The 13,540-nt window shown below is 36.8% G+C and overlaps 1 protein-coding gene across 1 annotated transcript in view; it reads right to left on the bottom strand.

The window, feature by feature from the left end:
* Positions 1-10,512: 10,512 nt before the first annotated feature.
* The window catches only part of LOC114037768 (band 4.1-like protein 5), an 84,578-nt gene continuing 81,550 nt past the window's right edge, over positions 10,513-13,540 (bottom strand). The window contains exon 17 of the mRNA XM_027854722.1: positions 10,513-13,302. Coding sequence (XP_027710523.1) covers positions 13,131-13,302 — 172 coding nt within the window. The 3' untranslated portion in view covers positions 10,513-13,130. The remainder of the gene's footprint in view (positions 13,303-13,540) is intronic.

The following is a 13,540-nucleotide window of genomic DNA, read 5'->3' as shown; positions in this document are numbered from 1 at the left end:
GCTCTACCATATAATCCCCTTTTGGATTCTGAACCAGGCAAGGACCCATCTGGAAAACTCTCAAACTGCACATTCTTCTTTTCATCATTCAACTGAATGGCCCTTGAGATGACACATAGAGGTCAAAGGGCCTTTTTTGCTACCTACTGTGGTATCTCAACCATCTTTCACTGAAGACTTCTTCGGTGCCTATATCATCCAAAGACTCCAAATACATAATAAAATACTACTACTATTTTTATTTACCTACCTTACAGGACTAGTATAACTGCTTTAAACCACAAAAATAACACATAAAAATGAGTTAAAACTTCAAAAATATCTGTGATATTATCAGCACAGGTACTTTCCTCTACCAATAGAGATAGCAATCCATTCATGACAAAGCAGGTACTTAAGCAGCTATCTTTCCCACTCTTCTGGGGCAAACAAACAAAACAAAAACCAGGAAGCTCCAATTCAGGAATTTAAAATGGAAATAGGAGCGAAACAAAGAAAACATCACTAAGTGAGGCACAGAAATACATTTCAGAGAAAGCGGAAATGAGGAAATTAGAGAGTAGATTAAGGGAGGGATTAGTCCTGAGTAAAACATTGTAATTAAGAATATATAAAATATTTAAAGCTCTTTTTGAAGTGGCAAAGAATAGGAATCTGAGGAGGTCTCCATAAATTGGGAAATGCCCGAATAAGTCATGGTATATAAATGTGATGGAATACTATTGTGTGCTATAAGAAATAATGAAAGGTATGCTTTCTGAGAAACCTGGAAAGAACTGTATGAAATTATGCAGAGTGAAGTGAACAAAAGCAGATTTCTATGACAATAATAACACAACCTTGAAAGAATTAGGAATTCTGATCAGTATAAAGTCCAACTGTGATTCCAGAGGACTAATGATGAAACATGATACTTACCTTCTGTTAGAGATGAAGGATACAAAGTGAGACATATTTGGAGGTAGGAGAAAGGAACCGGCCAACAGAAATTTTTTTTTTGCTTGGCTATATATATATATTTGTAATAAGAATTTTGTTTTTCTTTAGTTCTCAACTGGAGGGCAGGGGAGGAAGGAGAGAAGGTAGATTTTTGCTCATATAAAAAAAAACAATTAATTTTTTAAAATAATAAAGAGACTGGAAATAATAAAGAGATTGGAATACAACATTTTAAAGGAAAAAAAATAGGGTTACAACCAAAATAACTTTCCCAGTAAAGCTGAGTATCATCCTACTCAGTATCATCCTTTAAAAAAAAAACAAAACCAGAATCTTAAGACTTTTAAGCAATTCTGATGAAAAGACCAGAGCCAAATAGAAACCATGAAAACAAATACAAGAATCCAGAGAAACCTAGAACAGGAAATTTATTAGAGCAAATGAAACGAGAATAAGATGATGAAGGGCTAACATTCTAAAAGGAGACGAAACGAATGTCCTTCAGAACCAGGAGAAAAATTTATACAGTAACAATACTGTAAAGAAAAACCGAAAGACTTAGGAACTCTGTTTAGTCAATAAGCATTTATTAAGCTCCTACTACGTGCTAGACGCCGAACTAAGCTCTAGGGATACAAAGAAAGGCAAATGATAATTTCTGTTTTCAAGGAGCTCTAAGGGGAGCGACAACATGAAAACAACTACATACAAGCAATGACCAAGTATATTCCTAACAAAGAGAAAGGTGATGGACTCACGGTACAGGAGACATACAATTTTGGACGTGGTCATACTGTGTGGATATGTTTTCCTTAATAATGTTTCCTTATTAGAGGGAAGAGTTTGTTATCAAGTGTTTTGTTTTTTTCTTGATTTTAACTGGTGTGGGTAGTCTCCCATTAAACTGTGAGGTCCTTGGAAGCATGGATCATTTTTTGCCTCTCTTTGTCCTCAGGCTTTAGCATAGTGCCTGGCATGCAGTAGATGTTTAATGAATGCTTGTTGACTAACTGGTACCCCCAATCAAAAAAAAAATCATTGAAACATTTTTTAGAAACATCAGCAGTCGTCAAAAGTAACATTGAATTTATTACATCTTTTTTTTTTTTTAAAGTAAGCAGTATGGAATAGAGCTATTCATGGGTTCTTATGTAATCCTCTTTTTGTGTATATGGAAATCCTCTATCTAGCATTTTAATTCAAGATAAAAACTATTAAGGAGAATTAAATAAGCTATTTGTTGGACTTGGAATCAACTGGTTTTGGTGCAAGAATACAGACATACTGGTAGTATGGTGTGTAGAAAAATGCTTCCACAGAGGCAGACAATTTTCAAAACAGCCTCAAGCTTGAAAGGGATCTTTGACTTTGCTTTGTCTGAGAAAATACATGGATGCTCATGAATGTTAAACTCTATTTCATCCGCTCCCAAATCCTTAAATTCCACCAATCTACCTTTCTGCTACCCAACCTCCGATGGCTTCCTGCCAGGCTGCAAGGTGATATAGTCAACTATTTGCCTCCCACGCCAACTCTTCCTCATTCCAGTCTGATCAGTTCTTAATCTCTTTTGTGGGATCATTATATCCACCTTCCACCTAAGGAGGGGAGTACTGAAATCTTCCAAGGCTCCATCCTTTTTTGGGGGGGGGGGGGTAGGGTAAGGGGTGATTATTGTGAGAACATTTTCTTTTCTTTTTTGGTAATCTCATTAGGTTCTATGGATTCAGTTATCACCTCTAAAATGATGACTCCCAAACCAATTTATATCCAGATCTAATCTCTCTCCTAAACTACAGTCCCCGAGTCAAAGGATTATTGTTTACCAGGACTTGGATAATCCATTGGCATCACAAACTCAACATGTCCACATTAGAATTTTTATCTTTGCCCCTAAAACCAGTCTTCCTGCAACCTTTTTGTTGAGGGCACCATACTTCTAGTTATCTTGTTGTTTTTGTTGTGTTTGTACACTTAGAATTATCCCCGACTCTTCATTTTCCTGTGTCCATACATCCAATCACTTGCCAAGACTCATTGATTCTATCCAAACAAAATCTCTCAAATCCATTCCTTCTCTCACTCATACAGGCCCTCACCATCTCTCACCTGAACTTTTATAATAGCCCAATTGTCCCCGCAGTGTCTCCTCTCTCCAAACCATCCTTTCTAAAACTGGCAAATTAACCATCCTAAAACCCAAGTCTGACAATGTAATTCCCCAGCTCAAGAATTTTCAGTGGCTTCCTGTTGTCTCTAGGATAAAATAAGAACTCATCAGCCTACCATTTCATACAGTTCCATGAACTTTATGTTCTAATCAAACTGACCTACCAAGCTATGCCTCCAAGTCAACATTCCATCCCTTATCTTCTTCATGCCTTTGCACAAGTCAGCCACGGATGGAATGCACTCCTTTCTCACCTCCTTCTTATAGAATCTCTAACTCCCTACAAGGCTTAGCCCGGGTGCCACCTTCTATATGAAAACTTTTTTGAACTGCTCTTGTTCTTTCATCTTCATTCTTCCAAAAATAATCTTCCACTTACTTAAGAGTGTATGTGTTGTATCACCACAAAGATCCTTGAGGGAAAGACCTTTTAATTGTGTTTTCACAACCCCCAGTCACCCCCAGTGCTTTGCCCAAAATAGAAATCTGAGAAACTAACCAAAACTGCTAAGTAGGAGGTAGTACAATATAGCAAACCTCATATACCCTTAGAAAATTACTCCACAAAGATGTGAAAAGCATCAAAATCCTGATAAAGAAATACAAGGCAAAAAATCATGAATCACGAGTTATTTTCCCAACCCAAATCAACACAGGAAGAGAGAGGTCTGGGGACACTCGAAAGTGGAGAACTTGCCAAGAAGGCCTTGTGAAGGCCCTACCAGCATAGGTATTGCACTGGAGCTGGCCTATTCATACCCTCTTTCAATTGTCCTGGGTGTGATTTTTATCATAACCAACAACTCTAATTCTTTAGCTATTGTGGTATTCTACAATTCACAAGCATATAACATCATCAGAAGACTATTGGTGTTAAAAAGTTTAGCACTAACAAAAGCACCAATATGCCAAATAAAATCTAATCATTCTCTTCCTCTTGTTCTATTCTGGACATAGTTTATTATCTGTCTTCAGTAACTAAGCATACTGATGGTCCAGTTCCACAATCTATCCAACTGTATGGTATGGTCTGAATCAAAGGCAGACTTAATCCATTTGGTATTGCCCGTGTAGATGGTTAGACTGGAATTGTGACCGCAGATATGAATTAGAAAGCTCCTCAATTTTTGAAGAAGTCTTGATACAATTAGCACATTGTTATTCATAATCAGGAACACCTGCAGAACCTCACCATCTGCAGTGAATTCCTCCTCCATTCACAATATCTGTCAAGCAGTTTGCAAGAAAAAAGTTGCTAGGATATTAATATACATATACATTTGGTAACTGATTGAATATGAGGAATTCAGAGAAAATTAGTCAAAATGCAATATAATCTTCTTGAGAACAGGGGATGTTTTTCATTTTGTCTTTTTATTTATAGTGTCTAGTGTATTACAAGTGCTTGAAAAAGGCTTCCTCAATTTTCAATTTAATCCAGTTCAGCTTACCAGCAAAGTATTCGTGCCAGTAAATTGATAGTACACTAAAAAGAATGGGTAGGTTAAGTCAGAATAAAAATCATTGACTCCAGGGATTAAGATTTTTCAATAAGTGCAACCACATTAGTAAATTATTAGATTGTATGCTCCTTGAAGGCAGTACTATCATTTTTACATTTGTATCCATAGCTCCTAAGACAACAAAAGGAGCTATGATACTGGATGACAAAAGCCAGAATCCAAAAAGATTATGGCAGGACAAAAGGACAAGCCAAATCTAAGATGAAATGGGATGTCATGAAACATTTCACATGAAAAATCCAGTGTTATTCACTAGCTGCCCCTGTGTTAACCTTTTTAAAAAATCTAACCATTACTTGTCTGGTCTTTACTCAAGTGCAGAAGGTTGTGGCGTAGCATCTGCTTGGAAGCTACCACAAGAAAAAAAAAAAGGAAAAACCACGCAAGGATTTTATTTATTCATCCCATTTTAAAGAAAAATCAGGTGTCAAGTCTGTTTCACCCCTGAGAAACTCCTTGCTCTCACACTTAGCTCTAAAAAACAGCTGCTCTCACAGAAAAGGAGGGCAGCTTTGACAGTTGCAAATTTGTTATACACTTAAAAAAAACAAGCTGTACATAATACATTCCATTTCATATACAACTCCCTTTTTTCTCAGTATAGAGATATACATGTTCATGTTTGTTGGTCAAGTTCAAAATAACAAAAAAAGAAAAGAAATAGAAAGGAAGAAAGAAAAAGAATTCTTCTCTCTGCCAAGATAAAAGTGTCAGTACTGATAAAGAAACAAAATGTAAAAAGGTCATTCTAACAACCACCCCTAAAACCTAGAGTTACAGCTTCTAGTCTGCCACAGCCACCGACCTGACTAATGACCTCAAAGGAGTGAAGGAGAATGATTGTTTCAAGAGGAACATTAAAGTTATTAACTTTAGCTAATCTGTACAATTTTTCATTTAAGGGAAAAACAAAGCCATAATGCATTAAAAATGGCAAGAAGCTCCTTCCTTTCACTTTCCAGACGCCTGAAACTCTTGACCTTTTTTGTCCCTCTTGTTATCAACAATCAGTAATAACTTTAACTCACTTTCTCTACTACGATAAAATGTGTTTTCCCAATTATGTCTGTCTCTTTCAGGACAGAATACAAGGGCTACTCATAAAGAAGATTCCAGATCCCACTAATAATCAGCTGTATTTCCAACCTGGGCTAGTTTAGCCCTCCTTAGGCAGCCTGGTAGACGCCCTGTTCCCACTATATTAACATGGAACTTAGTGTAGACACCCAATCAGCTTGGCCTCACCATGAAACAGGGATCTCCTACCCTCAGCTGGGATTATAAGCATGTACCAACACGCCTAGCTCCAACCACGAGGAGAATGGAAAGAACAAGTATGGCAGGAATGGAAAGAAACACCTACTATGGGCCAGGCACTGTACTAAACACTGTATAAATACTACCTCATTCAATCAGCTTCTTAAAGAGGTCAAAATACCTAAAAAGGTACTGTTGTATTTATGCTCACAAGACCTCCTTTAACACTAGAAGGAACCTTATTGATCAGCTAGTTTAACCCCCTCATTTTCCAGATAACAGCAGCTTATTTTTACATTTATAGAATGTTTTAAGTATCCAAAGCATTTTCCTCATAGCCCAGGAAGTGGCTAGTACAAATATTACTGAGGTCCAGGAGCAGGGAGGTGGTGCAGTGGATAGAGCACCGGCCCTGGATTCAGGAGGACCTGAGTTCAAATCTGGCCTCAGACACATAACACTTATCAGCTGTGTGACTGTGGGTAAGTCAATTAACCCCATTGCCTAGCCAAAAAACAAAAAAAAACAAAAACAAAAACAAAAAAAAAAACAAAACTGAGGTCCAGAGATGAGAGAGCCAGGACTAGAATTCAGATCTCCTTAATGCCAAGTCCAAGACTCCCCAACTGACCAAATGGAACAGATAAATAATAATCACATTTTACAAACGCTTTAAAAACATACAAAGGGGAGTACATACAAAGGGGAGTCAGTCCAAAGAAAAGCTGATCAGTGATGGAGTTGGGATCTAACTTTTACACTAATTTAAGGCACACAATCTAACACTGCCATTAGAAAGGCAGATTATATCCACATTTCTCTAATCTAATTTGTTTTAAGTGGGGGGTGGACATGGTGATTGGTTCACTAACATTATTTTACATGACAATTTGCCCAAGTCATAAACTCCAAGCATATTCAAGTTAGGCAAACATTTGTTAAATGCGTAATATGTGAAGTATTAAGAGTAAAAAGGAACTGGGTAAAAAAATGAATTATCACACTCAAGGAATTTACAACCAAACTGGGGGCAAGGGAGGAATAAGATGATAAGTAGGATAAACACTACAATGTGATTAAGGGTGAAGAGGTCTAGACAAAATAGTAAAAAAATATCAAATGGGAAAGAACTTGGTAATGGTTTGTGTGAATGCATGGAGGTAGAAAAGAGCAGGACACACTGGGAAAAGAGCCAATCTCTTTTTGCAAAAACATGCAGCATATGAAGAAAATTATGGCAAGAAAAGTAGGTTAGAATGAGGCGGTGAAGAGCCTCAAAATGTCAGGCTAAGAAATTTTTATTTTGTGCTATGGACAGTAGTATGCCTCTGAAGATTTTTGAACAAACAGAATGCATTTAAGGCATTATGCTAAGAGCTGGCTAAGTGCTAGGAATACAAAGACAAAAATGACACAGTCCCTGCTCTCCAGGGCTTTGAATTCTATCAGAGAAGACAACAGAGAGAAGTACAACTAGAATAAATAGGTTAGGGAGGGCAGCACTAGCAGCTCAGGAGATCAGGAAAGGGTTCAAGCAAGAGAGTCATTCCAGGCACAGGGGAACAGCATATGAAAAACACATCTAGGCTTGGCCAGAATACAGGCAAGAGATTAAGCTACAACAAGGCAACAACATGGGCTTTACAAGCCAAAAAGAAAAATGTCTCATTTTATCCTAGAGGAGAGGTTCATTAGCTGGGCTTCAATGATCCCATGCACAGATTTCAGGGAGCGCATGAATAAGGATGGATAAAAAAAATACATTATTATTTTTAGAAGTCCCAGTTGAAATTTAGCATTTCTTCCATTATGTACACAGAAGTTCATAGTTCCTCAATTTGCCAGAGAAGTCTAGTACACAAAATGGTTAAGAACCCATGTACTCATTAACCAATAGGAAGCCACTGTACTTTATGGAGTAGGGGATTGGTTAGACCTGAACTAAGAAAATGATTTTGGCGGTTTTGTGCAAAATGGACTGGAGTGGGGAGAAACTGGAGATAGAAAGGTTAACTGGGATGCTATTGCAACTGGTGGCACAGTAGAGCCCTGGGCTTGGAATCAGAAAGGATCACCTTCATGAGTCCAGACCCAGCCTCAGAAACTTGCTAGCTGTGTGACACTGGGCAACTCACTTAACCCTGTTCGTCTCAATTCCTCATCTGTAAAATGAGCTGGAGAAGGAAATGGCAAACCACTCTAGTATTTTTGCCAAGAAAACTCCAAATAGGGTCATGAAGAGCTGGACGTGACTTAAACTACTTAACAACAAAAATTATAATAATAGTCTGGGACAGAAGCGATAAGGGGAACCAGGGAGGTGCTATGTGAGCAGGCAGAAAAGGACTATTTTCAGAGATTTTGAGAAGATAGGAGCAGCATTTAGGGACTGAATGGATATGTGGGATAAGAGGAATCCAGGATGACATCAACATCGCCAACCTGTGTGAAAAGAAGGCAGTGGTGGTACGCTCCAAAGAAATATGGCAACGACACCCGGTGCACTACCCATTTAAATCCAGTGGATGGCACTCTCTTTTTATTCCAACGTAAACATTCCCTTTTAAAATCACATTCAAGGCAAGGTCATTAAAATGAGATATTTCAAGGCTGCTGAAATTATGAATATCCTTTCAAATTTCTATATGGTAAAAGGATAGTTTCATTGTCTACTCTTAGAACCATGGAAATAATAGCTTACTGTATTACTTCTCTAAGTACACATCTCCCTCTTTAGGATCTTCTTGAACTGGTTCACTGATTAAAAGAATGAGGTGGTCTGAACTAAGCATCAATAAAATTACTTTAGCAGCTGAATAAAGAGTAAATTGCAGCACGGCAAAACAAAGAAAATATGCCAATTGGGAGGCTATTACAATAGGTTAGATTCAACTTTATTTCATTTTCTATTGCAATAGTATAACCAAAGGATTATGACAACTGAAACTGGATGGTGGCAGTAATAATACAAAGACAAACTCGAGAGATACTTCCAGGGTAAAAACTGACTAGCTTTGGCAACTGACTAGATGCAAAAAGAGTAAGAAAGAGGAAACAGTCCAAAGATGAAACTGAGGTTCATTTAAGGAGAATGGTAATGCCATCAACAGCAAAAAGGAAGTTCAGAGGAAGGGGCAGTTTGAAGAAGGTGAATGAGTTCAGTTTCAGATATGTGGAGTTTGAGGTGCTACAAAATATCCAGGACAAGATAAACCAACAACTGAAAATGAGATCATGAAACTGATTTAGGGATAAGGATATGGACTGGTCTTATGATTTTCACTGATGTACTACTAATGCAACCTTCTCTGCAGTGTATGCTCTTAAGATGGTTACCCAGAACAATAAAAAGGCTAAGTGACTTGTCCAAAGTGTCATGAAGAGGCAGGATTTGAACCCAGGTCTTCTGGTTCAGAGGTTGGCTTTTAATCCACTATACCATGGTGCCTTTAAGACACGACTGACAAATTTATATTAATGAAACCCATGGCAATTATTTACTTTCAAAGGCACAACAAAGCCAAGATATAACTCACTTTTTATGAAACTGGAATGCAGCTTAAGATGACTTATTAGGAACTTTTGAGTGTTAGGTGAGATAAAGTGTTCCGGCTTTGAAAAGTAACTGTTCTTAACCTAACACCTGCTACAATAACAGATAATGATGTTTCCCACCTTTTGCTGTTCACACCTGTGAACTTGTAAAGACATTATTTGGAGCAATAGAGGAGCAGGAAAAGAAGGTTACTTTCTACACTTTTATCTAGCAAGTTATATGTTCAATCTCAGACACAGATGTAAACACCATACCTGGTCAAAAATCCAGACCTTCTGGTAAAAATCTGGTCAAAGAAACACAGTAAAGATATACTAACAACTGCTTGGTAATACATCTAAGTGTTCCAACACACCAACTGAGTAATTAAAGTATTATTAACCATGCATACTCAATAAGAACCCTCAATTAGAGCTCAGCTCATGTGATCAGTTCAATGTTCCACCCTCAAACTATCTGCTGCCAAGCTCTCTTTCCAAGAGGAAGCCTACTTCTGTGGATTAATAAATTTATAAAAAACATTTCATTTGTTGCAAAACCTCAGTGTATAGTTCTACTCATAGAGATACAAGGTGCTATCTTCAATAATTCAAGAAAGGGATATTTGGGTTACATTTTATTAATTTTTTCTATTTTAAAACATATGTCATAATAGGATCGTGGATTTTAGAGTTGCAAGGATCCACAGAGACCATCAAATCCAACTTATCATTTTAAAGATGAGGAAACTGAAGCACAGAGAGAGTAAATTACTTGCCCAGGGTCCTGAAGCAGGATTTGAACCTAGGTCTTCCTGAATTCTAGTCCAGTGCCCTACCTACTACACCAAGCTAACTCTCTCAGATAGCTAACATTTACGTATCGCTTTCAGGTTTACAAAGTACTAGCATTTACATATCCGTTTCAGGTTTGCAAAGAGCTTTACAAATATTATCTCACTTTGTCCTCACAACAATCCTGGAAGATAGATGCATTATTATTCCTATTTTACAGAAAAAGAAACTGAGATGGAGGGAGGTTACCTGTCCAGAGTCACAGAACTATAAAGTGACTAAATCTGGATTTGAACTCGGCTCTTCCTGACTCCAGGTCCAGTCCCACTGAGGCACTTTGCTGCCTCTAATAGGAAACTTTTTTTTTTAAATAAAGGATAAATGAATAAAATTCCACTTTTCTTTGTAAAGTCATCACATTATAATATTGTGAGTAATCTATTAAATATCAGCAAAAGTAGGTGTGGGGAGAAAGTCTTAAAACATTTTATGATGATACACAATTGAAATAATTGTAATCAACAGTTAGTTAGAAAGCCCCTGACGTCTGTTTAATATGTGACAGCTGGCAAGTCACTGAATCACTGTATTCTCTAAAACTTACTATCTATAAAGTGGGAATGGTACATTACTAACTCAATTCACAAGGATATTAAGATTAATGATCCTGCTGAACAAATTCATTAAATCAATGCAAATTTAATCCCATTCCAGGCTTCACTGAAAATAGCAGTGTTTTATAAGTGGTTAATTTGATCACAACTAAACAATTGTTTGCAGGAACTCATATTTGATTTATTCTCCTGATACAAAACAAGCCTGGAGTTAGGAAGCCCGTTATACTTGGTTCAACTGCGGACGTTACAATGTTTTATAGGCAGACGTTTTAATGTATCAAGTAGCTTCGGTTTCTGACAACCCAGTTAGTCCCTTGTTGATCACATTAGTTGGAAGAGCATCCAAAAAACAAAAACAAAAAAACCCCAAAACTATTCCATTTAAAAGTCACTTATAAAAGTTTCCTACTTTTAAGGAAAAGGTATATTAACTGTGTATACATTATACTCTATTTATAGTGTCCCTGAGAAATAAAACAAGCAGCATCTCAAAAAACATATTGATGAGGGTCCACAGAAACAAAGACAATGCCTGGATAGATGGTTTTGACATAGGCTTTTGTTTTAGATAAATTTCATGAAAAAACACCTTGGAGCTGTCTCCAACTTTAAGATAATAAACTGATTTTTCACCAGTGTTACCAATGACAAATACTTTCTAATTATCCTTAGTTCTATTTAATTACGCCCTTTGTTGACATAATACATTATATTTACTCTTTGCTTGCATCCATAAGCTCAAAATGGAAACTTTGTAACACTCTGTCTTGACCCTAAAGGATAAATTTTTTTTTAAATTTTTTTTAAGGATAAATTTTAAGTAGCAGTTTTTCTTAGGATATATAAGCAGCATGGGTTTCCATCTCCTCCTGAATTTAATTTTATTGTTATTTCATTAGTTTGAAGTATTATGAGTTCTCAGAACACGATACATTCAAAAATCTAATAGAAAAATATCCTAAACTATCTGTTGTTTTAAATGAGAAATGTCAAACTCTGTCCTAGTATGGCCTAAACTAGATTAAAAAGTAATTGGGTAATATTTAACAAAATGAAATTAAAATACAATACAACACAGATGTTAACTGCGATGTTAATTTGGTTTTGTAAGTAAATATGTGGCCTGGCCCGCAAAGATCCATTTCTATTTGAGTTTTACACCATTATTTTAGATTACCAAATAGCATCCATTAACAGGATAATTATGAAAAGAGGCAGACTACCTGATTCTAAGTAATCACCAAAAAGTGTACATGCTTAAACTGAAGAAAAAATGACAACAGAGATTCTCCAAGCTAAGTAGGAAAATATATTATAATTTCAGAGTACCTCTTAAAGAAACTGGAAGAAAACTTGAAAAGTTCAGAAGAAAGAAAGCTATCACATACACCACTGATTTGCTTCTAGCAATTGAGTCAAATTCTAAGAATCAGAATTGATGTCCAATCTGTTTCCATTAAAATTTTTGTTTTTTTAAGTTTAAGAGGGGATATACACTATACCTATCAGAGTACATTACGCTGGATCTGACACCAGAGTATGAATCTGGTGCTAAGATGAGGAAAACTCTGTCAATCCCTCAAAAAGGTAGAAAGCAAGAAAGAAAATTAGTCTTTGTTTAAAATGATTATTCAGCAGCAAATTTATTTCACTAACTGAAATATTTTATCAAAATTATTGTTAAGAATAGATTAAGACCCTATTTTAGACATTTCTACATAGCTAACTACAAGCAGCATTATTTTTTTTAAATTAAATCACATTCTTTCCTTCAAAATATATATTATAAACAACTAAAATAAAAATCTTTAGGTACACAGATGAAATAAATGCCATTCCTTCCAAATTTTAAGGCTTTTTGTTTTCTTCTCCCAAATAAAAAGAAATGCATGATCTTTATACTATGAGGTAAATGGACCATATAATATGTGTATGTGCATACACGTGTTTGCATACATATACACACGTGTGTGTACACACATACATACACAGACACCTGCTAAGGCACCCACTGATCAACAAAGACCTAACATAGTTAAATTAAGGAAACCTCAAAATTACAATATGCATACCCTCTTCAATGCAAGAACACTTAGCATTATTATTTGTGTCATATAACTTTGTATTCCCTTTCTCAAAAGGGCTCAGTACAAAAAAGCACCACACAATGGGAAATCTGGCACTGAAAACTGGCTTCCCCTCAACTTTCCTCAGTTTGATTTAAGGCATCTTAGTAATACCACCAGATAGCATCACAAAAGCAGCCCCAATGCCTTAAATCAGGCTAACCACCAATTATATTTCAGTCATGGCTGCATGGACAGTATAGTCAACATCACGATGAACTCCTGAATTCTTCACATTGCGTTCATGGACAAAGTCAGTGTAGTTTCTACAAGCAGCCTGGGGTGGTGGCATGCTCCACTGGGTTCCACCACGTTGACAGCGGTCACTGGCATCAGATAGCCTGGATGGTTGGGGAGTGGGAGGGGAGTACAGTTAGTCATTAGAAATAGACAGGGTGGCAAGTACAAGAGGTAAAAAATGAGGTGACAAAAGGGATGCAGAGAAGCAGGAGCACGTGGAAACAAAGAAAGGACACATACGAACTAACCCCTTTACTACTGCCACATTACAGACGTCATACGTCAGCGTGAAGACCCAGTACAAAAAGGCTGGTTTACACATGGCAGTGTTAAAGGACT

This window comes from Vombatus ursinus, unplaced genomic scaffold, assembly GCF_900497805.2.
Source record: "Vombatus ursinus unplaced genomic scaffold, bare-nosed wombat genome assembly UNPS02010548.1, whole genome shotgun sequence".
Classification (NCBI taxonomy): domain Eukaryota; kingdom Metazoa; phylum Chordata; class Mammalia; order Diprotodontia; family Vombatidae; genus Vombatus; species Vombatus ursinus.
Note: the sequence above shows the minus strand (reverse complement) of the source record. Positions and strands in the feature narration are given on the sequence as shown.